This window comes from Pteronotus mesoamericanus, unplaced genomic scaffold (genome assembly GCF_021234165.1).
Source record: "Pteronotus mesoamericanus isolate MK-2021 breed Mesoamerican mustached bat unplaced genomic scaffold, CSHL_Meso_final contig_116, whole genome shotgun sequence".
Lineage (NCBI taxonomy): Eukaryota > Metazoa > Chordata > Mammalia > Chiroptera > Mormoopidae > Pteronotus > Pteronotus mesoamericanus.
In genome coordinates this window covers 21,629,015-21,656,358 of record NW_026555027.1, presented here as the reverse complement: position 1 = coordinate 21,656,358, position 27,344 = coordinate 21,629,015, and the positions used below count along the sequence as shown (strand labels likewise).

Sequence of the window (27,344 nt, the reverse complement as noted above, 5' to 3'; positions counted from 1 at the left end):
CTAAAACTGGGTTGTGGTGGTGACCGCACAACTTGAAATTTACTAGAAGTCATTGCATTGTGCATTTACAGTGTGTGAGTTCAGCAGTATGTAAATTATACTTTCATAAACCTGTTTGTAAAAATAAAAAAATAATTGCAGAGCAGAGCACAAAGGTGTTTTAGCCCAGAGCACACTGCTCATATTGGCTTAAACTGATATGCTTTACAAATTTAAAAAATATCCTTTACCTAAAATCTCTCTCTCCTTTTAATACTTTAGTCTTGTTCAAAAGCCATTTTGCTCTAATGTTTGATGTCAGTTCTGTATTAAAGTTCAGTTTTCAGTACTGTAGTGGGGAGAGTTATAAATAGTATTTGACTTGAAGTTAAAGTAGGTTTAGCATTAAGTTTCTTAAGTATATACTTGTGAAGCAATGTAAACACTGTGTTCTTCTATGTGTGCAAATGATTAGTAGTTTTTTTTAAAGAGTTACTAAAAAACTACATCTGTTACAATTTTAAAACTGTGAATGGACTTATAATAATTATTTTTGAAATAGAACAAGCCTTTTGCCCACTGTATTCCACACTGTATTTTTTCAAATGGAGAAACCTATTCTAAATAAAAAATGCATGTACAGTTTATTAAAAAACATATTGTCAAATATTCATTAAACAATGATACAACACATTACTTCACACTCACTTTAAAATTATGTTCCATTGCCAGTTCACATGTGTTTCCTTTCTAAATAGTTGCCTCAATTTCCTACCTACTTCTGTCCTATGTGTTTTACTGATTGTTATCTTCACTGATTTTTTTTTTAAAAATTCAGGACTATTTGTGCTTAAAACTTACAATAACAGCTAACATTTCTTAAAACATATGCTCTTCTAAATATTTTACACATCTGTTTTACTTACTTCTCACCTTATTTCATTTAATTCTCAAAGTAACCCTATGAAATGAGCATTATTGTTATCCTTATGCTATGTTATGTTAAAGAAAACTGGTGCACAGAGAAGTTACCTAACATCATCTATATCTGAAGCAGTACCCCCAAGATATGAGCCCCAAGCCCAACTGCCTAACCACTTAGCTGAACAGCCTTTTAGGAGCATTTTAAGAAAGGAAGCATTATGCAGGTATCTTCTTTTTTTTTTTTTTATTACAATAGCCTTGTTGCCTTATGTATTTTTGGATAAAACTGTAAAACAGGGATACTTCGTTAAATATATACTGCTCCTTCCCGCCAGCTTCCTTAAGACAAATCATGAAATACGTGGACACATTATATGAATTTGCTATCCATTCCTTCAAAATAACATTTGTTCAATATTAATAACTGAGAAAATTTATAACACCACCTACCTACAATATACATAAACACACACTCATTTAAACATTATTTATTTCACTTCATGACAGAACTATGAATTTAACCCTAATTACTAATCATTTTACACACATTGTTTCATTCTGGCATGTATAATGTATATAAGGAAGAGGATCTTGAAATGAGAGAATTGACTTATAAAAACATAGCACTACAATAGATATATTTTTAGAAGCTTTGATTGTAGCAGAAGAAATGAATCTCTAAGAAAATTCTAGGCCTTACTAGATGACAATTTTATAAACAATGAGATGGTTATTGTAAGAAATGCCTCTTCCAATAATTAAAGGTTTGAATAGTTGAGGAAATTATGAGAACAGGAAATTATTTTATACTTTTCATAATGAGAAATATAAACATACACACAATTTCCATAATTTTTGTTTAGACTGACTACCACTATGGATTATGAGTTATGAGAAAATATAATATTGAGTGATGATAATTTTCAGTGTTAGAATCCATACAGCATGTTAAAAATTAACATTCTATCACATCTAGTCCTCTAGTGAAACTAATGTCCTCGTTTCAAGTTGACAAAATATCCTTAAGGTATTTTGGGCAGAAATTTGTGTAGATTTAACACTTACAAAGATGCCCTGTGGGGAGCAATGATAATGGTACTGAACAGACTTCAATGGAGAGAAAAAAACATTTTAAAAAGATGAAAGTCATTTGAAAAAATATAATATTTATACAATGTAATATTTTGGCATGGAACTATTGAAGACAAAATGTTTTCAAGTCATTTATTAATTTTTAAGTTAATGTTTTCTATGTAACACAAATAAAGTTGCATATAAACATAGATATTTAACCTCTACCAGGAAAAGGAAAGGAAGGAAACAATATTAAAAAGTGACTCTTGGGTGAACATTTACATTAAAAATTCATACTGAGTATTTCCTAAGGAGCAGAGGATATTAAAATTCCTAGAAACAAACCTCTGTCCAAAGCTGCTATATAGCTAGCTCTAAATATTTCTCTTTGCTCAAACTGTACCATACCATGTAAGACTTGGAAGGCCACCCAGAGATAACAAGTCTATTAAGTGCCTTTGCAATGGTGTTCTGTCAGAAAGGTTGGGTCGTTTATTGGAAATGTCAATAAATTTGCTCAGCCCATTTCAAGAGTTTCTTGAGGACGGAGGCTGCATTTCTCATGATAGTATCACAAGTGCAAGAGATCAGCCACCAGTTCATTGTTTTTCCATCTTTTCTTACTTCCTAAGATTTGCCAAGAATTGTTTCTTCTACTAAAACATGCCCCATGGACTATATACACTAATCCAACCAAACTTGACATGTCAGTGTTCCTCTCCTTTGTTAGTAAATATAGTAGGATATTCACATTTGTGCATTTTGGTTTGACTCTAGAACACCCTTCATTCCTGGGTGTTATGGGGAACTAGAGCCCTCGCCCCCAATCCGTGGCCATTTGGGGACTCTTGGAGAATGTTAAGACTTGTGTGAGCCCCTTTAGGTGCGTGGTCAAGCTCTCAAAGAGCTAGTATTTTTTAAACCTGATCAAACACCCAAAGTTATTTTCTATAGCAGTTTTTTCTCCACTCTTCTATTAGATGTGTAAAGATTAAACTAGCTTCTTCCCTTTTCATTCACTCATTTGATAAGTATTTATTAAGGGACTACTACATGCCAAACAATCTTAGGCACTAAGAATGTAGCAATGAATAAGCATCTACTTCTCTTCATGGAGTATTATGGCTACTTTGAATCCCCCACTTCATACCAGTGCAGAAGAGTTAAAGTGCAAATGCCTGAAACAAAGAGTCCAGAGAGAAGCAGAAAAGGACACAGAATTCCGGAGCCAAGCCATGTACATTCTCTTTAGCCTCTGGTATACAAGAAGGCAGAAGGCAGGATGAACTCTGTCTCTTGTTCTCATCATGTCTATTTCTAAAATATACAGTGACCCTATTTCTTTGAATAACAAGAAATCTGATTATCGATTCTGACAAATACAAATACATATGACAAGAAAGAATTTTATAAACTGGAAAAACCCAGGCTATTTGATCAAAGTGTTTGGCAATCAGTGATGAAGGCTCACAGACTTCTTTTGAAATATCACAGGCTTTTGAAATTTCTCCAGGCCTTCTCCACGTGGCTTTCACCAGCCACTGTCCCTGTATTGACCCCTAAGAGGAGATAGCATATCTGTGTATCTTTGCATTGACTCCATTTGTGGCAGCTTGATTCCCTAGCTTGTAAGCCCAACCTCTCCAAGGATCAATGAACTTCTCAGCCTTGATACTACTTGACATCTCAGTAGCACATGAAACTGTTGTATCTCTCTTCTATGTTTTCCTTAGTTTCCATTACATTTTACATTTCTTATTATTTTTCCACCTCTTTGGCTCACCTTTCTGGGCCCCTTTATGATCTACTATAACTCTGTCCATTCCTTAAATGTTCATGTTCTTTGGATTTGCTTCTTATTTTGCACACTCTCCTGATTCAATTCCATCTCAACTATATACCCAAATAGGTATTTCGGGTCCAACTTGTCCTGAGCTCCAGGCCTGAATGGCCCACCCGCTGCTGAATTTCTTTAGTTGGATACCCAATAGACACCTCAATTTTAGCCTTTCGATGCTGAACTCTCAATCTTCTTCTCGCCTCACCAACCCTCCCTCCAAAGCTGTTTCTTCTCTGTGTTCCATCTCTGGAAATAACACCATCACCCACCCAGGTGCTCAAGCCAGGTACTGGGAAACATCCTTGACTCCTCGTTCTCTAACATAACTCGACATCAAATCAGTCACTAAATCCTACCTCTTAAATATGTCTTGCCAGTCCTGTGTCTCACCATAGCCATTGTTTCCCCCCTAATTTAAGTCACCATTCCCTCTCAGTGGCCTCTTTACAGGTCCTCCTGCCTCCAGGTTTGAACTTCTCCAATCTGTTTTACTGCCCAAGATAAATTTACAAAGATGTATTTTTTTGTCATGTCAAACCCCTGTTCAAAGTATCTTGGTGGTTCTTTTCTCATTCAGTACAAAATTGAAAATCTTTCATGTGATTTAAGTGATTGGTTCCTGTGGCTTCATCTTTCTTTAACTTCTTTTTTATATTATGTTGGTTTCAGGTGTAGACAATCACATACTTTGTACAGGGTTTCCTGCAATATTTCCAGTACCCCAACTGGCACCATACATAGTTATCATAATATTATGGACTATATTTCCTACGCTTAATTACCTGCGACTATTTTGTAGCTACCAATGTGTGCTTCTTAGTCCCTTCGCCTCTTTCACCCAGTGCCCCAACCTTCCCCCAAGCCTCTGGCAACCACTAGTTCTCTCTGTATCTGTGAGTCTGTTTCAGTTTTGATTGTTCATTTCTTTTGTTCTTTAGATTCCACATATGAGTGAGATCATTTGGTTTTTTTGTCTTCCTTTGACTTACTTATCTCACTTAGCATAATACCCACTAGGTCTATCCATGCTGTCACTAAAGGTAATATTTAATTCTTTGTTATGGCCAAGATCTATTTTTAATCTTTGGAGGAAACTCCATTATGTTTTCCACAGTGGCTGTACCAGTCTCCATTCCCACCAGCAGTGCACTAGGGTTTCTTTTTGCCACATCCTCGCCAAAACTTGTTATTTGTGGATTTAATGATGATAGGCACTCTGACATGTGTGAAGTGGTGTCTTGCTGTGGTTTTAATTTGCATTTCTCTGACAATTAGTGACTCTGAGCATCTTGTCATAAGTCTATTGATGTTCTGTATTTCCTTTTGGGAGAAGTGTCTATTTAGACCCACCGCCCATTTTTTAATTAGATTTTTTTTGTTAAATAGTATGAGTTCTTCATAAATTTTGAATATTAACCTCTTATCAGATGTATTATTGGTAAATATAGTCTCCCATTTAGTAGGTTGTGTCTTCGTTGTTTGTTTTTTTTCCTAATGGTTTCCATTGCTGTGTATGGACTTTTTAGTTTGATGTAATGCCATTCCCTTCATCCTCCTCTTGAACTCTTTGCTCCAGTTCTTTTAACTATTAATAATACTACTTCTTTGAATATGGCATGTTGTTTCCTTCCACCAGAACTTTGCACCCTGTCTATTCAAGTCCCTCTTAGAGGGTTCCTCAAAGGTTACCAAGTGTGATCTCATGCCTAAAGCTTCTCCAATGTTGTGTCTCTAAATAAGCCTGGTATTCCTGCTGTGATTTCTTAATACTGACCCTTGAAACAAGTGTGCATACAGGTTATGTGGGACTTGAATATTGTATTTTAAAGGATATATATTTTTTAAAGAATGGAAAATTAGATATGAACATAAATATTTTTTAGAACAAGAAAAGAAATCACAATGAATGCAATGGTGCCTTGAAGATTCAGGCATCTTTCTTCTAAGATCTCTTCAGGCCATACACTTAGCTAGAAATGCTTCCTGTTCACAAACGGGTTTCCCCTCCCTGCTCAGAACACTTCACTCCAACAATAATCAGCACTTATCATAGTCCATGTTTGTGAATGGCTCTGAAACTTTAACTTCATGATAAATTTGTTTTCCCTCCTAAGGTTTTGGTATTTTTACATAGTTTCATGTGTCCCAGCTAATGCGAATGTACATTTGCTTTTTTAGTTGTAATTCTCACTAAGCTTGGGAAATTAAGAAATATGGGCATATACAATAGCAAGATATTTCTTAGTGTCCTTTTCTGACATGTTCAGTAAATTAACCAGGAAATTATGTATTCTGTGTGACATCACAGCTGTATCTTTATTTTCTAGTATCTTTTAAGTCAGTGGTTCCCAAATCTGGCTATAAATAAGAATCATCTGGAAATATCTTTACAAATATAAATGATTGGTTTCCAATTCTAAACATGAGTGACAATCTCCCACACACAGTGAAGCCAAAAATCTGTTTTTAATGAAAATTGCTGGTGATTCTTACATGGTCAGTTCAGCACCAATCTAAGACTGGCATTTGGAAACAACTGGCCTAAAGACCTAAAGAAGTTGGGTTGTGGGCCTAACTCATTAAAAAACAAAGTCTTAATCAGTGGATTTAATTTTCTTCAAACACTTTTATAGTATAGAAAATCAGTTTTTCTGAAAACTAAATGCCCTATTGCAGATTCACAGAACAGCCAACTTATTCTGAAACCTTAATAATTATTAATAAGTGTTGGAAGCAACCTAAATGCCCATCAGTAGATGATTGGATCAAAAAATTATGGTACATATACACAATGGAATACTACGCAGCAGAAAGAAAAAAAGAACTACTAAACTTCGCGACAGCATGAATGGAACCGGAGAGCATTATGCTAAGCGAAATAAGCCAGGGGGCAAAAGACAAATACCATATGATCTCACCTATAAGCGGAACCTAACCAACAATACAAAGATGCAAGGAAAATATGACCAGCAACACTGAAAGGAAAAGAAATCAACAGAGACAAGAGGGAAGGAGGGAGGGGGGCAGGGAAAGGGAAGGGAAGGGGAAAGTCAAGGAACATATAGCAAGGACTCATGGACAAAACCAAAGGGGAAGAGCTGAGGGAGGGAAGGAGGGAGGGGGCAAGGGAAAGTGGGGGGGGAGGAGGCAGAGACAAATGTATTTAAAAAATAAAAAATAAATAAATAAATAAAAAATATTCACAGCAAAAAGAAAAAGAAAAGAAAAAGAAAGAGAAAAAAACGCCATACACTGGCCAATATTTTTAAAAAAACAACACTTTGAAGCATCATCAATTTTCACCCTGTGAAATTACAACATATGCTTTGCATATGATTGTCGTATCCACTACACAAAGAATTCACGTAAATTAAAAACAAAATCAGGAAAAAATTAAATGTCAATGTCTTAGTAATTCCATCAATTAAAAAACACTGCAAGGCATGTTACAAGCCTGTAAATTTTATTAAAACAAGGACTTTTGTTCTTGACGTTGTTATACATGTGTATATTATTCTCTCCCTAGGAATAAAAAGACTAGTCACATAACCATTTTTACTTTCACAGATCTCATTTTCACTGAAGGCAGGTAGTTAATTTCCAAATAGTGTGCATATGGGTCATGTTCTATGTATAACTGCATCATTAGCATTCTCTTCTTTTTTTGAGATCCAAAAATATCACTGTGGTTTTTAAGTTAATTTTTTTCTAACAAACCTTTGTAATAATATTTTCAAAAGAACTGATCTAGTATTTTCTGTGTGGGATGGGAAGATTTTGGAGAACTTGCCATTTAAATCAATCTTAGAAAACAATTTCCATGCTTTATGTTCTATTGCTTTGTAAGTAGTGAGAAGAAAGAAAATTAAAGTGTGAGAAGAAAGAACAAAGCAGTCTTTTTATACTCCTTTGAGTTTAAGATTTGAAATTTTACTTAATATTTTCTTCAAAAGAGAAATGAGCTGCATTAGGTTTTGTCTTAAGAATAATGACTATATTGTTTTTATAAAAATAACATATACTTATTATTTTTAAAGTTCAAACAGTACATAAAATAACCAAGAAGAGACAAATAACATAAAATTATACTACTCAGAAAGAAAGATAGCTCTCTATGCAAATACACAGAGAGAAAAGAGGATAGATGGAAGGATGGAAGGAGGAAGGGGAGGGAGGAAGGAAAGAAGAAAAACCATTTTATTATCCCAGTCCCTGGAATAGTGTCTGGCTCATATTAGGTAATCGATAAAAAAAAATATAGTGAATGAATAAATTACATTGTATAATTTTTTTACAGGAGCCATACCACCCAGATTAGAATCTCATTTCTACAACTTAGTATCTGTTTGACTTTGAAAAAGGTACTTAAAACTTCTGCATTTCAGTTATCTCATCTATAAAATAGGAATAATAATAATAATCACCTCAAAGACATTCTTAAGTGAAATTAGATTGTGTGTATGTTTGTTTGTGCACACACACACGTGCAGTGGTGAAATGTACAATGCCTACTGGCAGAATCTGGTGCCACCGCCTAGATTCATGTTAAAGTGCCAGCAGGTTTACTCATCATTCCTTCTGTCAACACAGTGAAAATAGAAAATAAAATCTTAGTATTATTATGAAAATGGTTTTGACAATACTGATCCCCTTACTTTGAGAACCAATGTTTCAAATCACCTCTTGCCAAAATAGAGTCTATATGCCAGAATTTTTGGATATTTTCACATTATCTTCTTCCTGTACAACTCTATGGAAGTGGGTGGTTTTTTTGTTTTTTAGTTTTTTGGGGGGTTTTTTGTAGCCATTACTTTTAGAAGATTATGCATGAGGCTGGGTGCTCTCTTTACTTGGTAGCTACTTGAATCCATGGCTGACTTTTTTTTTCTTCTTCATTTTATTACTAAATGAGAGAGATTACATGGTTGAACTATATTCTACCACCTTAATCCATAAGTGTATTTGGGGTTTTGAATTCATTAAAAATCACTGATTGCCTTTTTTTTTTAACCATCAAGTTTGGAGTTTTTTCTTCCATTGAATAAAATTTTGTATTTAGTCAGGGGAGCAGAAGCAGTATGACTGTTATGGGGTAAGAATAAAATTCTTTAGAATTGTGGGGAAGGCTGGGGAAGTGAGGTCTGCATGAGAAGTTGGAGGGTCAAAGGTGAAGTTACTAATCAGTGAACTTGAGAAGTCACATATGTCTAGCCACCGAAGTAGAAATATGAAGGGGGAATTTGTGTAGATATTTATGAAAAAGTGTTGCCTCTGAATAAACCACAGCCTCTGTGGGCCCATAGTGAAGCATCTGGGTATAGATCAAGGTCACTGTCGATCCGCAATACCAGTAGTCAGGAAGAAAAGCAGGAGCAGGAGAGGGAGATGACAAGATGGCATCTGCCAGGAACCTCTTCTTCTGTCTCTGAATCTGCCTGTGAAAATAGTTTCAGATGGTTATGGTGACTGACTTGTTTCCACTTTTCAAATACTGAGCAAGTCCCTGTCCTGAACAATTCTAACCTGGAAGCACACAAGGAAAGGGATTCTGAAGACTGTAACTCCCAGCTTAGCTATACTGACTAAAACCACCAGTTTCTAATGGCGTGTATTGTCTTTTTTTAAAGGTATAAATATTAGGCTTATCAGATACTTTTCTAGATAAAAAGTATAAAATAAAGGTAGAGAATTTTGCCTCTACTTTACAAAAAAAATTTGCAAAAAATTATAAGAAAATCTCATTAATTTATATAGCTCTTAATACCCATATAAGCTAATACAGAGTTGAATAATTCTTTGTTTCAAAAAAGTTTAAAATTCATAAAGTTATAGTCACATGGAAGTTATCCCTAATTTTCTATAACCAATATGTTTGGTGCATATTTGTCAGATGGTATTTTAATTAATTAAAATTAAGCAGTAATATGTTGTTTTCATAGTCAGGGAAATTTAACTATAAACTATTATTCACAAGCATATATAATACATACACAAACTCATATATACTCATGTTGCAAGACTCTATGTAGTCTATTAGTTATAGATATATTCAATAATTTTTTCTATGATTAAAGATTTAAATTAGAACTATAAAGCATCACTGAATTCTCCTTACAGGTTTCTTTCTAAACTGGTTATAAACTGCTTCACTTTTTTCTTGTTTTTTTATCTTCCTACCACAAACATTTTCTTTATACAGAGTGCATGGTTGCCTAGATTTCATATGTTTTGAAAGTATAAAAACTGTTCCATCAGCAACAATACTTTACTGATTAAAAAGAAGGGGCTCACAGACTTCCAGTCAAGATGGTGGTGTAGGTAGGCATGGCTCATGTCCTCCCACAACCACATCAAAATTATAACCAAAATATAGAACAATAATCACTCAGAACCATCAGAAATAAAGCTGATGGAAGTCTTACAACTACAAATTAAAGAAACCACATCCATCCAGACTGGTTGGAGGGGCAAAGACACAGAATAGGCCTGTCCCTCACACATATGTGGTGGATAAAAATTTGGGAGGGATATATCAGGAACGAGGAGTCCCAGCCCCATACCAGGAACCTTAGCCCAGGGTTTCGGTGCCAGGAAGGTAAGTTCCCATAACTTCTGGCTGCAAAATCCAGTGGGGATTGAATTAGTAGAATAAACTTCTGGAGTCCCAAGTAATTCCCCTTAAAGAACTCACACACAGACTTATTCAGACTCACTCCCTCTGAGCTCCAGCACCAGAGCAGCAGCTGGAAAGGCACCAGTGGCATGCAGGAAGAAACTGAAGTGTCTGGCATCAAGGCAGGAGCTCGGGGACAGTTTTCTCCCAAATAGAAAGGTGGGCAAAGGCAATTATCCCTCTTCTGAGCCCTCCCCCAACAGAGCCACAGAGCCAGCAGGCAGGTGCCATATCTGAGACTCCATCAACCTGGCTAACACTGTTTGCCCTACCCTGGAGATCCACAGAGGCTCCTCCCATTTGCTTTTCCATATGAATGGCTGATCTTAGCTTATACTTCATAATATCTTAAATTCTCCCAAACAAGCAACAGGGGGCTTCAGTGAGCCCCAATCCTAGCACTAGCAGCAGCCAGCCTACCTTCATAGCTTGGAATTCCTCTGGGAATTTCCAAGCCCAGCACAAATAGCATCCATCTCATATTGCTTTATAGCTCAAATGGGGTAGCCCTGGGCGAAACACAGGAAGGGGCTGACCTTGCCTTGTACCACCTAGGAAACCCCAGAGCCTGTGCACTCAGTGGGCAGCAACAGACCACATCAGAGCACCACCACCATGCTCCAGCAAAGGGTGGTGGTAAGGGGTCCCAGCCAATCCTTGAAGCTGACTGGCCTGGGTAAGTCCATCAAATTGACCTGCCAACAGCAATGAAGGCTCAACTACAAGACGAGGGTGTACTAAGCCCCCACGAAGTGTGCACCTCAAGTACCCAGCTTGTGTGATAGAGGAGGCTGTGCCACTGGACCTTACACGATATCTACTACATTAAGCCACACTACCAAGACTCATAGTAAAAACAGCTCTACCTAATACATAGAAACAAACACAGAGTGGCTGCCAAAAAGAACAGGCAGAGGAACATGGCCCAAATTAAAGAAGAGATCAAAATTCCAGAAAAAAAGCTAAGCAAAATGGAGATAAGCAACATACCAGATGCAGAGTTCAAAACACTGGTTATAAGGATGCTCGAGGAACTTAGTGGGGACCTCAACAATATAAAAACAATCCAGTCAGAAATGAAGGATACATTAGTTGAAATAAATAACAATTTACAGGGAAACAACGGTAGACTGGATGAAGCCGAGAATCAAATCAATGATATGGAACATAAGGAAGCAAAAAAACAACCAATCAGAACAACAAGAGAAGAGAAGAGAAAAGAATAAAAAAAAAACCCACAAAAAACAAAACAAAAAAAAAAACAAGGATAGTTAGTGTAAGCAGCCTCTGGGACAACTTCAAGTGGTCCAGCATTCACATCATAGGGTGCCAGAAAGAAAAGAGAAAGAACAAGAAATTAGAAATCTATTTGAAAGAATAATGAAAGAAAACTTCCCTGATTTAGTGAAGGAAATAGACATGCAAGTCCAGGAAGCACAGAGTCTGAAACAAGATGGATGCAAAGAGGCCCACTCCAAGACACATCAGGATTAAAATGCCAAAGGTTAAAAATAGAGAATCTTAAAGCATTGAGAGAAGAGAAATTAATTACCTACAGAAGAGTTCCCATAAGACTGTCAGCTGATTTCTCAAAAGAAACTCTGCAGGCTGGAAAGGATTGGCAAAATATTAAAAGTCATGAAGGGCAGGGACCTGTAGCTAAGACTGCTCTACACAGCAGAGCTATCATTTAGGATCACAGGGCAGATAAAGAGTTTCCCAGGCAGGGTGGTGGTGGTGGCGTTGGGCGGGGGGCGGGGGGCGGGGGCGGGGCGGGGGGCGGGGGGCCGGGGGGAGACAAAAGAAAACTAAAGGAGTTCCATTATCACTAAATTATTATATGAAATGTTAAAGGGACTGATTTAAGAAAAAAAAGAAGATCAAAACTATGAACAATTAAATGGCAATAAATACATATCTATCAACAATTGATCTAAAATCAAACTAGGACAGAGACAGGATCAGGGATAGGGAGAGTATTTTGATGATTGCCAGATGGGAGGGGGATGTAGGGGAATGGGTGAAGAGGGGAGGGGATTAAGGAGTACAAATAGGTGGTCACAGAGTAGCCATGGGATTGCAAAGTCAAGTGTAGGACATGGAGTAGCTAAAGGACTTATATGCATGACCCATGGACATCAACAATGGTGGGGGGATTGCCTGAGGGAGCAGGGGGTGCTGGTGCTGGGTGGAGGTGGGCAAAGGGGGAAAATCAAGACAACTGTAATAGCATAATCAATAAAATATAATTAAAATAATAACTTAAAAAGGTTGAATCCATAATTTCTTTTGAAAATTTTTAAAAGAAATTTCGTGTTTTTAATTTCCTTCGTAAGAGTATCTACCCTTCTTAGATGTTTTTCAAAGAACAAAAGTGCTTTCTTTGAGGCTAACTTTGCCAAAGTAGAATCATAGAATATTAAAATGGGGAAAAACAAGAGATGTTTTGGGGTTCATCTGCCTGACTATTTAGATAATGAAATAAAGGTTTATAATGAGTATACTACTTGACTAGCATCATACAGCTATTTATTTAGTGTCAGAGCAAGTATTTTATTCAGGGTCTCATAAATGTCACTCAAATACTCCTTTTAAAAAACTATTGAGGAATATCTTACATATTATATAATTCTCCCTTTTCAAGTGTACAATTCAGTGATTTCTAGTAAATTTACTAAGTTCTCAATCACCATCAGAAATCTACTTTGGAATATTTTTATCATACCCACAAGCCCACTAACTCTTAATCCGTCACCAACCCTGTCCCAGGATACCTGTAATCAGCTATTTGTCTCCATAAATTCGTCTTTTTGGTTTGATCTTTTTACTATATTATGCTGTCTGATAAAAACATTTTTGATTTCTCTACTTTTACAAATACCATCAACACCTTTTTCTAGAGTTAGAGTAATATTACCAAAAACATTGGATTTGTCTTTTGAAACTTTGTCACAGGTGAAATATACCTTTATTCTTGACCTAATTCTGGTCAATTAAGTATGAAAGAATTTTTTCATGCAACCAATTTTAGTCGGATACTCTGGACTTATACCAAACCCAACTGAATGAGTGTTTATGATTAAAAATTTTTTAAATATTTCATTTTTTTCATTCAATGTTATTCTTTATTAGTTTCAGCAAAGTGGCTATAAAACGTGGTATTTTACAGAGTGTCTTCCTGATCCTGCAAGTACTGATCTGGCCCCATACATAGTTATCGCGATACTATTGACCATATTCCCTATGCTGCAATCTGTATCTGTGTGGCTATTCTGTGACTAACAATTTGTATTGTTTAATCCCTTCACCTTTTTTACCCGGCTTCCCTCCTCCATTCTCTATGACAACTCTCAGTCTGTTCTCTGTATCTATGAATCTGTTTCTGTTTTGCTTATTTTGTTCTTTGGACTCCACATATAAATGAAATCATATGGTAAAGACTATTTCATTTCTTAGGACTCATTTACTCTTGTAAAAATCATATTTATTTTCTAAATAAAATCAATGCAAGCTTCCTTTCAAGATATGGTTTATTCTCTCTTTTGTTAGGAAAAAAACAAGTAGAATTGGCAACACATCAAAGTAAGTTTGGATATATATCATATCTGAATTGAAATGTCATTATAAGAGGTGAGATTTAGCTTCTATTAGACCAGAGAATGGAAGAACATATCCAATAATCTCAAGAACAATGGTATATTTAAATTCAAAATTCTCACATTATTTCTTGTTTTGATGGGCTTATGTGCTCAGATAAAACCAAGAAAGCATGAACTGAAAATATGAGAATACTGTTTTCCATAAAAAGTAATTTAAATGCTATAATTCATTTCAGCAGCTTATATTTTGGCCATAAGATCAATGTCAAATAAAAATTCATGCAGAAACTTGATTTTTTATCAGAATTGTTCATTATTTGCAATATGATTTGAATAAAGTATGAGAATATGTTAAAGGCATTTGAAAAAATAAGACTTTGCTTTTAATTCTATTTAGCTATAAATTTGGCTTTGCAGGGGGGTGGTTTCTATTATTCTTTCAACTGAAACCGAATTCTCATCTCTACTTCTCTAAATTGCTAACACTATAAAATAAAATTTATTTAGCCATGAAATAATGCAGTTTTAGAACTATAAGGAGCCTGACAGATTGTATGTCCTTTGATACTCAAAGTGTGGTCCAGCAGCCACAGCATCATCGGAAAGCTTTTAGTAAGTGCAGAATCTCAGAGACCTCAGACTTACTGAATCAGAATCTGCATTTGCACACAACAAACGGTTTTAATTTTGATGGAGTCTAATTTACATAAAGTTTGCTCTTATGTATCATGCTTTTGTTACCAGCTCTAAGAATTCTTTGCCTAGCCCTTGATCTCAAAGACTATATCCTATGTTTTTAATAAAAGCTTTAGAAGCTAAAGGAAATCCCAGGCTTTTCCCTTCTTAGTGAGAATTGAGTTGGTTCCAGTGATTAGTAAAACTTGCACACAATGGCTCTCCTAAGAGTTTGACTTTCAAGCGCTGGTGAGTTAGAGACAGGTCACCATGACTGTGGCAGGGAGCAGAACTGGTGGTTGAGAACCAGCACTGGGAAGCAGAATCTGTTAAGTTTTGTATAATGTTTGCACATCTATTCACACTTTCTGAGTTCTTAAAATAAAGCTAGTTGAAATAAAAAGCTTTATGGTTTTACATTTTACATTTAAGTCTGTGATCCATTTTGAGTTAATTTTTGAATAAAGTATGAAACTTAGTTCTAGGTTAATTTTTTGCTTATGGATATCCAATTGCTCCAGCACCATTTGTTAAAAAGGCTACCTTTTCTCTATTGACTTGTTTTCACACCTGTGTTAAAAAGCAGTTGGGCATATTTGTGTGGAGCTACTATTCCTAGGTTCTAACTCTTTTATTCCATTGATTTAATGTTTCTATCCCTCTACCAATAACATAGGCTTGACTATTGTAGATATATTGAAATTAGACTTATTACTTCCTCTATATTTATTTTTTTAATTAGTTAATTATTATAGTTCACTTGCCTTTTCATAGAAATTTTTTAATAATCACATATATATCTGCAAAATGTTTTTGGATGGGATTTTAATAGGACTTGTATTAAACCCATATATCAATTTAGGGAGGACAGACATCTTTACTATGTCGAGACTTCCAGGCCATGTATATGGTATGTTTCTCCACTTATTTAGGGGTTCTTTGGTTTCTTTCATAAGTGATGCAGTACCAAGCATATATTCCTGTAAAGGTTTTGTTAGACTAATACCTAAGTATTTCACTTTTTGAGCAATTATAATTGGTACTGTATTTTCAATTTTTATGTCTATATGTTAATTGATAGTATGTAGAAATACAAATGATTTTGAATGTTTAACTTATAGGCAACCTTGACTAGCTCACTTTTTCTAGGAGTTTGTGTAATTTCCTTGGGATTTCCTGCTGAGAACAAGCATGTCCTCTGCAAGTATTGTTAACAGTTTTAGTTCTCCCTTTCCTTTTCCTTCTATTCTTAATTCATTGGCTAAGATTTCCAAAACTCTGTTGAAATGGAGTGGTAAGAACTGACATCCTTGCCTTGTTCTTGATCTTAAGGGAAAGGAGTCTCTCAGCATTAAGGATAATGTTAGCTTTAAGGTCCTTATAAATGTTCTTTATCAAGCTGAGGTACTTATTCTCTATTCCCAGCATTCTTTCACAACGAATGGATGTTGAATTTTGCCAAATAGTTTTTCTACATCAATTCATATAATTATGTGATTTTTCTTCTTTAGCCTATTAATGCAGTGGATCACATCAACTTACTTCTGAATATTGAAACTAGCCTTCTGGAATAAACCCCACTTAAAGTATAATACTTTTTATTAACTTCTGAATTGCATTTGCTAATGTTTGTTAAAAATGCTTGTATCCATATTGAGATATATTCATCTGTAGTTTTCTTTATTTGTACTGTTTCTGTCTAGTTTTAGTATCAGGGCAAAACTACCTTCATAAATGAATTGAGATGTTTACTCTTCTATTTTCAGGAAGCAATGGTGTAGAATTAATATTAACCCTCCTTTAAATACTTGGTAGATTCCTCCAGTTAAACTGTCTGGGACTGGAGATTTCTTTTTGGGAGTTCTAAAAATTATGAGTTCAATTACCTATTTCACGTTGGGTACATTGCTGTAGCTTGTTTTCAAGAATATGGTCCATTTTTTCTAAGGTGTCAAATTTAAATGTATGAAGTTTTTGTAGCATTCTTTTATTTTCTGTTTGATGTTTGCACAGTCTGTAATGATAGCGTATTTCATTTCTAATATTAATAATTTGTGTCTTCCTTTTTCTTTGTGTTGCTGAGGTTTGTCAATTATAAGTCAGTTTAAAAGATCAGCTTTTTGTTTCACTGACTTTATTATTTTGTTTTCAATTTCATTGATTTTTGCTCTTCACTTTATTATTTCCTCCCTCATATGTACTAGAAACTTATTTTGCTCTTCTTTTTCTAGATTTTCCAGGTAGGAATTTACATTATTAACTTAAGACTGTTTTTCTTTTTCAATGTATGCATTTAATGCCTTAATTTCCCTCTCAGAATCCAAAGCACTGCTCCCCTTTCCCTGGATAAACCCGAGCTCACAACAAGGACTGGAAAGGCCATGCGTTCCGTGTCTCTCTCCCTCTGGCTAAAGCAGTCCTGGCCTTTAACAGCCGGCTGCTTTTCCGATGCTTGGGGGATTGAAAAGCAGTCCATCTGGAAATTCCTCCAACAACGGATACTGTTCATTTTTTTCTTTCTTATCAAAATCATTTTTTACTGTTATTCTATTACGGTTGTCCCAATTTTTCCCCTTTTGCCCTCTCCTGCCTGTCCTATTCCCCATTCCCACAGTCAATTCCCACGCTGTTGTCCATGTCCATCGGTCATTCATACATGTTCTTTTTCTAGTCCCTTCCCCTTCTTTCCACCGTTGTCCTCCTCCCCCCTTCCTCTGATCACTTTCAGTCTGTTCTGTTTCCATGACTGTGGTTCTATTTTGTTCATTAGTTTATTTTGTTCTTTAGATTCCCCTTATAGGTGAGATCATATGGTATTCATCTTTCACTGCCTGCCTTATTTCACTTAGCATAATATCCTCCAGTTCTATCCATGCTATTTCAAAAGGTAGGAGTTCCTTCTTTCTTTCTGTTGTGTACTATTCCATGGTGTAAATGTACCACAGTTTTATGATCCACCTGTTTACTGATAGACACTTAGGATGTTTCCAGCACTTGGATATTGTAAATAACACTGCTACAAATATTGGGGTGTGTAAGTTCTTTTGAGTTGGTGATTCAGGATTCTTATGGTATATGCCCAACAACAGAATCACTGGGTCAAAAGGCAGTTCCATATTTAATTTTTTGAGGAAGTTCCATTCTGTTTTCCACAGTGGTTGCACCAGTCTGCATTTCCACCAACAGTGCACTGGGGTTCCCTCTTCTCCGCATCCTCGCCTTGTTGTTTGTTGATTTGTTAATAATGGTCATTCTGAAAAATATGAAGTGATATCTCATTGTGGTTTTAATCTGCATCTCTCTGGTGGCTAGTGATCTTGAGCATCTTTTCATACATCTATGGGCCATCTGTATGTGCTCCTTGGAGAACTGCCTATCCTTTGCCCACTTTAAAATTGAATTGTTTGTCTTCCTGGTGTTGAGTCATATGAGTTATTTATTTCGGAGATCAAACCCTCATCTTATATATCATTGGCAAATATGTTCTCCCATACAATCAGTTCCCTTTTTTATTTTGATGATGGTTTCTTTAGCTGTGCAGAAGTTTTTTAATTTGATGTAACCTCATTGTTTATTTTTTTTCTTTACTTCCCTTGCCTAGGAGATGTATAGGCAAAAATGTTGCTGTGTGGGATATCTGAAACTTTCCTGCCTAGGTTTTCCTTTAGGATTTTCATAGTGTCACGACTTTTATTTAAGTCTTTTATCCATTTTGAGTTTATTCTGGTATGTGATGTAAGTTGGCGGTCTAGTTTAATTTTTTTTTTTTTTTTTTTGCATGCACCAGTCCAGTTCTCCCAACACCATTTATTGAAGAGGCTGTCTTTACTCTACTGTATGCTCATGTCCCTTTTGTCAAATATTAATTGACCATAGAGACTTGGGTTTATTTCTGGGTTCTCTGTTTTCTTCCATTGTTTTATGTGTCTGCTCTCATGCCAGTACCAGACTGTTTGGATTACAGTGGCCTTGTAATACAGTTTTATATCAGGTATTGTGATTCATCCTGCTTCGTTCTTCTGTCCCAAGATTTCTGAGGCATCTGGGGTCTTTCTTTGTCCCATATAAATTTTGGAAATATTTGTTCTAGTCCTATGAACTATGCCATTGGTATTTTAACAGGAATTGCATTGGATCTATAGATTGCTTTGGGTATTGTGTACAATTTAATGATATTAATTATTCTAATCCATAAGCATGGTACATGTTTCCATTTACCTGTATCTTCCTTAATTTCTTTCTTGGGGGTTCTATAGGTTTCCAAGTGCAGATCTTTTACCTCCTTGATTAAATTTATTCCTAGGTACTTTATTTTTCTCATTGTTATAGTAAATGGGATTTTTTTTTACCCCTAGTTTCTGTTTCTGATACTTAATTGTTGGTGTACAAAAATGCCATCAATTTCTGAATATTGGTTTTGTTTCCCACTATTTTACCAAATTCACCTATTAGGTCTCAGCACCGCTTTAGCTGTGTCCCACAAATTTTGGTATGTTGTATTTTCATTTCCATTCAGTTCAATGCACTTTATTTCCCTTGAGACTTTCTCTTTGACTCATGGATTATTTAGAAGTGTTTTGTTTCCAAGGGTTTGAAGATGTTCCTGTTATCTTTTTGTTACTTATTTCTACCTTGAATCCATTTGTGGCAGGGAAACAAACTCCGTATAATTTAAAATTTTTCAAGTGTATTGAGGTTTATTTTATGGCCTTCATATATCTTGGTATATGGTTCATCAAACTTGAAAATAATATGTATTTTGCTCTTGTTGGATGGAGTTTTCTATAAATAAAAGGTATTCTTTCTATAAAATTTCTATGAATATTGATTAGATCCTGTTGGTTAATAGTATTCTTCCATATCCTTGCATTTTCTGTCTAGTTGTTCTACCAGTTACTGACAAAAATGTGGCAAAGCCTGTAGCGATAACTGTAAATTTGACTCTTTTTTTTTCCAATTCTATCACTTTGCTTTATATGTTTTGCAGCTCTGTTGTTTGATGTATACACAGAATTGCTGTCTTCTTGGTAGATAGATCCATTTATCATTATATAATAATCCTTCCTGTATCTAGTAATTTTCTTTGTAGTCTGTTTTATCTGATATTAATAGTCATTTTTGCTTTCCTTTTGTTGCTAATTATAGGCTATATCTGTTCCCATCCTTTTACTTCAGCCTCCCTTTATCATTATATTTGAAGTAAGTCCTGTGTAGACAGTATTTGGTCAAGTTTTAATCCACTCCAGTAATCACTGCCTTTTCTTTAGTATGTTTAGAGCATTAGAATAAAATAGGTCAGTGGTATATGCAGCCTGAATAGGAGATGGAGATTTTAAATGTAACATTACATTTTCTATATCTTCCTAAGCTCCTTATATCAACTACTAGTACTAGACACTAGCACCAGAAATCTCAAAACATCATGGATTCCTCTCTTACGTCTCAATAATAGCTAATTCTTACGGAGCACTTACTTTGTGTGAGGCCCTCAGCTTATCATTTAACATGCATTAACTCATTTATTCTTCCAATTTTGCAACTGAGATAACTGAAACCTAGAAAGGTAAGAATTACAGAGATAGTGACTCAACTAGGTATACGTGACTCCACAGCAGTCCTTCACCCATCTCAAGAGTTTTATCTCTACAATTCCCCTATAGTCCATCCCACATTTGCCATTTCTATTATCAGTACAGATGCCCTTTTCTTTTGCTCACAGTTATTTTTAAAACTTCCTACTTTGCCTCCCTACCACCATGCCCACCTTCCTCCAATCTTCTTTCACGGGGCTCCCAATTATCTTCTTAGCCCATGCGTGGCATAGTGGAAAGCATTTGAAAACTGAGCTGAGTTTGGAGTACAGTTCAAAACTTAACTTCCTAGTAGCCTAAGCAAGTTACTTAAACTCTTCACGTTTCAATTTACTTATCTGTAGAAATAATTTTACTTCCTTTATGGGTTGTTCCATTAATTAGATATCACAGGTGAAGTGCTAACTACAGTGCCCGCACAGAGTAGGCGCTCCATACATCTTAATTTCCTTCCTTTCTATAAATGTGAAAGCAGAAATCTTCCCTCTTGCCTATGAGATATAATCAAAACGTCTCGTCCTGCTGTACAGAGCTCTTAGCTCTGAGCCCAACCTGTCTCCTGTTTCATTTTCCTCTCCTGTGTCATTCTCCCAAAATCCCATTTGCCTTTGTTCTTACTGTTCCCTTATCCTGGAATACATTTTTCCTACTTCTCTGCCTACAGAAATTATCTTTTAGGGCTGTATTTACAAAGCTTCACTTTCTAATATGAATAAATTCCTTCTCTCCCTTGTTCCCATAGGACATCGTGGGTTTTCACTGGATTAGGAATGAGGTGTTATTCATATTTTATCTGCTAACTTTGTGCCTTGAAGTAGCAGAACAGCTAAGAGCAGAGGGTTTGAGAGAGATTATCCTTGATTTGGGTTTGACTATCATGTGTACTAACTTCAGTTATCAATTAACTGTGACTCAATTATGTCATCTATAAAATTGGGATAATGAGTGTTTCTATTTTCTAAGGTTGATGTGAAAAGTTTATAAGAAAAGTGAACAGAGTAGGGCAAAAGAAGGTTTACAGTTTTTTGTGTGGAAAATAATGCAATAATTAATAAATAATATTAATACAAGAATAAATTCTGTGTTTCATGTACTTACAACAGTAAACCTACTTTTGTCATGTCCTGCATATAAAGTTCTTAGTATGTAGTCTGATATATGGCTTGTGTTCAGCAGGATCAGTAAATATTTGTTATGATGAGTATCAGTCATGAATCCATTACCCAGCTTAATTTATAGCTCAAAGGTCTGTGAGGACTAAATGAGAAATGTGTTAAAATAGCTTGCAACACAGTAAGCTCTTTATAAAAGCTTGCATTGTCTTTCCCTTACTCATGTTTCTTCTTTATTTTGATTTAGTAATCATTTAAATGAAGATGACATAATGATACAAAAATATCTGGGACTTAAATATATGAAAATATAGTAATCACACAGTTTTAAATAAAATTTAAAATTTAAATTATTAAAAATCTAGTTTATTTTTTTTCATTAAGGTCTCACCCTCCCTGCCATTTTTTCTTTTTAGTGTTCCTGTCTCTTCTCCCCCAAACCGCATAAGACAGTCAGCTTGATTTATTCTTCAACGTATTGTACTTTTACATATCTAAAAGCCACCCAAATGATCTAAAGATAATATATATGATTTTAATTTACATTAAAATTGTCAGTCACTTGAATTATTTATGAGTTAATGACAGGATTCCAGCTTCCGGGGCAGAAAACCCATGATCCACTCCTGGCTGAGGCAGATTTCTTGTAAAGTGACAACATGATACAGTGGAACGAGCACTAACCTGGGGAGTTAAGAAACCTGAGACCTTCAGCCAGTCCTACTATTATTACCTGTGTGACCCTGGGGAAGTAATTTCACATTCCTGGCTATCAGTTCTCCCACTATATAATGGGAAATTGGAACTCCATGTTCTCTGGTGAGTGCTACGATCCTATATGCTATAATATGTCTTTCTTGAGTAATTCAGGTAATCAATAGAATACTTCACCTTGTTAGGAGAAAAATTTGGAGCAACTCCTTTATATTATAATTTCACCCTGAATTCACCCAGAGGTTTACAGTGAAAAAAAATCAATATATCTGAGGTCAGTAAGTTTGAATCAATTATCACAACAGATTATTTGTGCTAATGTGTTTACATTCATGCTTTCTCCTCTTGAAGCATTTCTGAGGTTTAGAGACTGCTTTTCATTTCCAAACAAAAAAAGCTCCCAGCCACCTACTCTCAAGAATACAGCAATAATGGATTATCATTATTCCTAACAGCTTATGTTTATTCATTGACTTTCAAGTGAAAAGAAAGCAGCGACTACTAAATGAGTAGTTTTATGTTCTCTGAATCTATCATTTTTTTTATCATGCACTAAACTTTCACACACAGTTCAGTCCCATAATATTCTATTTTATTTTTATTAAAAAATATCTTCTGCCTGGCTGGGTGGCTCCGTGGGTTGGAATGTTGTCCCATACACCAAAAGGTTGTGGGCTCAATCCCTGGTCAGGGCACATACCTAGGTTGCAGGTTAGATCCCTGGTCGGAGAGCATAAGGGAGACAACTGATTGATGTTTCTTACATTGATTTCTCTCTTTCTCTTCCCCCGTCTTTAAAATTAATTAACATAACCTTGGGTGAGGATTAAAATATATATCTATGTATATATATATTCTAATATGTAATTCTAATATACTTGTAACTATGATCATTTATTACATAGGACTGTTAAAACATAAAAAATGAATTTTACACAACAGTATTTTTAAAAGATGACCCTATTTTTATGCTTTAGAAAGTTAAAATATGGAATCTAAAAAGCCTACAAAGTCAATGTTTCAGATTCATTCATGCATGCACACATTTATTCACCTAACTAATATTTTAAGGGACTGTTATGTGCCAACCACTGTGATAAATGGCCAAAAAAAATTAACAAAGAAGAGTTCCCTTCCTTTGAGTATACATTCTATGTGGATTTGACAAAAATGCCATGTAATTCCAGTCTCCAGAAGAACGTGGGCAGTCATTAAATTCTGCAAAATGGCTATTTACATGTGTTAGTAATATTTTGCATAAAACATTATATGAGTTCTGTCTAGAAGGTAACCAGCCATGTAATGTGAAACATAGAGATATTTACTGAAGGAGATACAAGATATAAGAAACACTGTACACAGGACAATGATGCCTCAGTCTCCTTCAGAGTAGGCACCTTGGGACCTCACACAGTTCTCCCAAATGCTATCAGCTGTCCTCTCATATTTTCCTGAATCCATAGATGGCCTGGAATCTCTTCCCTTCTAAAGGTGATTTTAATTTTGAGAAAAGCCAGAAGTTGCAGGGCACTAATTCTGGGCTGTAGTGGGGCTGAGTCACCTGGGTGATATGACATTTTGCCAAAAAACTGTGCACAAGATGTGATGCATGAGCAGACTCATTGTCATGATGAAACTGTCAATCACCAGTTGTCCATAGTTTTGTCCTTCTGAACCATTGGAATAGCCTGAACATTCATGGAGGAATGTTCAAGTTCAGTGCAAAATTTGATGCAGATTCATTGCTCTACTCGCTCAGTCATTTGGAATGAGATGGCCTCATAGTACACATGCTCACTCAACATGTGTCTACCACCCTCACTGACTAGTACAGTGAAGTCATTATTGTTCATTCCATGCTCATTCCAGTCCATTCTCCTTGGCTGCCAGGTTACATCGATGTTGTGCAAATCATTCTTGTTATATTAACAATAGCTGGACTTTTTTCAGACAGACCTTTGTATAATATATTATATTATACATATTATATATATAGTGTATAGTATACCTGTACATCCAATTTAAACTCAGACTTTTGTAAATAATAAGAACTCAGTAAATGTTTAATGAACAAATGTATAAAAAAATAAACAAAAGTCATTTCTTTGTCAAAAGTTGCCAACACTCAAAACAATGCTCTGGTACAGCAATGAACGTAAGTATTGTCCCTCTGTCTTTGTCCTGCTTCAGTCAACATCATACATATGAAGTTGATGATGTTATTTGTCTCAGAAGAAGGGTAAATTGAACTTTATTGTGTGCATTTTCAAAGATTATGGCCCTTTAACATGCAAGGCTCTAAAGTTAGGGTCCTAGGTCTCCTTATAGATAAAGAGAGTTCAAGACTTCTCCATAGAGAATAAATGGAAAGCCTGATGACATGTCTCACACATTCTAGGCTGTACTTTTTATGGTCCCCAAATTCAAAGAGTAAGGCACAATGGCACCACAAATTAAGTTCATGGTGCATCCTCCCATTAAAATTTGTTAAGTAGATGAAAATACAGATTGTTCCCCAATAGCAGGATCCTGGTCCTGGGCTTCCTCTTGTGACTCGTAGGTCCACATACAGAATGTCCATGGCTAGTAGGGTGACCAAGCATCCTGGTTTCCTTGGAACTGAGCAATTTCCTGGGACAGAGAAATTTTGGTGCTAACCCTGGGACGGTCACAGGCACACTGAGAAGGCTGATCATCCTGAGTTGGCAAAATACCATGAGCCCTCATGCTGGTTCTCCAGTGGAAAAACACTCTTAAGCCAATTCAGTTAGTGGCTCCAGCCTTTGTAGGTGGCACATGTATAAAAAGTGTAGATTAATCATCTCTTTCCCCCTTATTTTTCCAGGCTATAACATTTCTTTAGTTACAGCAATAGATTCCAAACCTTAGCATGCAACAGAATCACCTGGAAGGCTTGTTTAAAATACAGATTGCTGAACCCTACCCTCAGAGTTCCTAAGTCAGTAGTCTGTGGTAGAGGTTAAGAGAAAAACCACATTTCTGCCCTGTCTGGTATGGCTCAGTAGGTTGGGTGCCGAGCTGAGAAGCAGAAGGTTGCAGGTTTGATTCCTGGTTGGGGCACAGGCCTAGGTTGTGGGCTGGGTCCCTGGTTAAGGGCGCGCAGGAGATAGCCAATCTATATTTCTCTCACACATCAGTGTTTCTCTCATTCTCTTTCTTCCTCTTTTCCTCTCTCTCTGAAAATAAATAAATAAAATATTCTTTAAAAAATCACATTTCTTACAAGTCACAAGGTGATGCTGATTAATGCTTGGTCTAGAGACCTAGGTTTGAGAACCACTGCTCTAGAAGTTTGGCATATTATTATTTTCTTCTGAGACCAACATGTAATCAAAAACAAGCCTATTGAAAGTTATGAAGGCATGAATCAACAATGTAAAGTACAGATTATTATAAAAATTGATATTATTTTATTTCTTAAGTATTTCTCAGTGGTAAGTACAACTGAGAAATTTTAAGAAAAAATTAATACAGTTTTAAATGTGACAAAAAATTTAAAATTTTAGGCAAGTTTTTGCAGACATGGGTGAGTTCCCTATCACTGACTTGACTTTAATGATTGTGATTTCTCTGTGGAAATGTAAGTGCACTATAGCACAGTTCTAGTGATATTTGGTTCCTCTTCTGTGTGCTCAAAGCTACTAACAGTTGAAGTATTTTTTGTACTTAACCTGAATCATACTTTCACAATTATCTTTCTTTCTGGCATACAAAACATTTTGATAACAGAGTCTGCATTTATTTAAACCTATGCAAACTTCTTAATATAACTAAATATGTAACAAAGATATAAAAGCAATTCCAGATTATAAATATGCATTCAATTTTATGCTCATATTCTGCTCTTGGAAACATCTGCTGCCCAAATTTTGCCTTCAGCAGTGGAAATATGTCTCATATCTTCAAAGAAAGGTTTCTGCCTTCTGCCCATTTAGATGTATTTGGCTTAGGAGAAACTGTACAATGGCACTTTGATGGCAGAATTTAAACCCCTTATCTCTAAAAAGTTGCTAGGGAAATGAGTCTGAAATAGAAAAATTTTACCATTTTGATGAATAAAATGACTTTCTAAGTGGCCTAATCTCAGAAACTAGTTGTCAGTAATAACTACTTTGTTGTTTCCCCAGCGTTCCGGTGGTGCCCTTGCCATTCCCTTGTGTGCATTCCAGGGGATGGTGTCTCTCCAAGCCCCCACAGGGAAAACGCTGTCCCTTTCTACCTACGAGGTAAGCGCTGAAGGACAAAAAATAACCCCAGCCTCTAAGAAAATAGAAGTCTATCGATCCAAAAGTGTTGGCCATGAACCAAACTCAGAAGATTCTTCATCCACATTTGCGGACACCAGTGTAAAAATACACTTGGAGGTTCTTGAAATTTGTGATAACGAAGAGGCCTTGGACACTGTGTCAATCATTAGCAACATCAGCCAGTCCTCCACACAGGTCAGATCTCCATCTCTACGTTACTCACGGAAAGAAAACAGATTTGTTTCATGTGATTTAGGAGAGACAGCCTCATATTCTCTCTTTTTACCCACGAGTAATCCTGACGGTGACATCAACATCTCCATCCCGGACACCGTTGAAGCGCACAGGCAGAACAGTAAGAGGCAGCATCAAGACAGGGATGGCTATCAAGAGGAAATCCAGTTGCTAAATACAGCTTACAGGAAAAGAGAGGAAGAAGGCAAGGGTAGCTAGTGATCACTTGGTTTAATGCAGGCAAGAATGGCTCTGCAACTTCAAACTGCTAAACTGACACCTCTGTTCTAAGGCTATATGATTTCATTTTTCACTTGTTGGTCTACATAAGCTTTACAGATTTGCCATTTAATTATTTTTAGTGCAAACAGCTGGAACTAGTGTAAACACTTAAGTGCTTTGGATGTGTTACCTATAGATCGCACACTGTGGTAATCAAAAGATTTGTTTCTTACTCAATTTCTTAAAATCTTTTATAAATGAAATCTTGGCCTAGTTTCTAATATTTTGCCAATGCTTGTCAACCTCAGTAAACAAAAATTGTATAAACTGAATAAGTATACTGTTCCCATGCACATGTTTCTATACATAATGTTAGTCTTTAAACTGCCAGGGGAAAAAAAGGGACATTTGGGGAATGGAAGAAATGTGGCAAAACTCT

The 27,344-nt window shown here is 35.8% G+C and overlaps 1 protein-coding gene across 1 annotated transcript in view; it reads left to right on the top strand.

The window, feature by feature from the left end:
- GPR149 (G protein-coupled receptor 149) overlaps positions 1 to 26,902 on the top strand; it is a 53,734-nt gene extending 26,832 nt beyond the window's left edge. Inside the window, exon 4 of the mRNA XM_054576761.1 lies at positions 26,330 to 26,902. Coding sequence (XP_054432736.1) covers positions 26,330 to 26,902 — 573 coding nt within the window. The remainder of the gene's footprint in view (positions 1 to 26,329) is intronic.
- Positions 26,903 to 27,344: the final 442 nt, after the last annotated feature.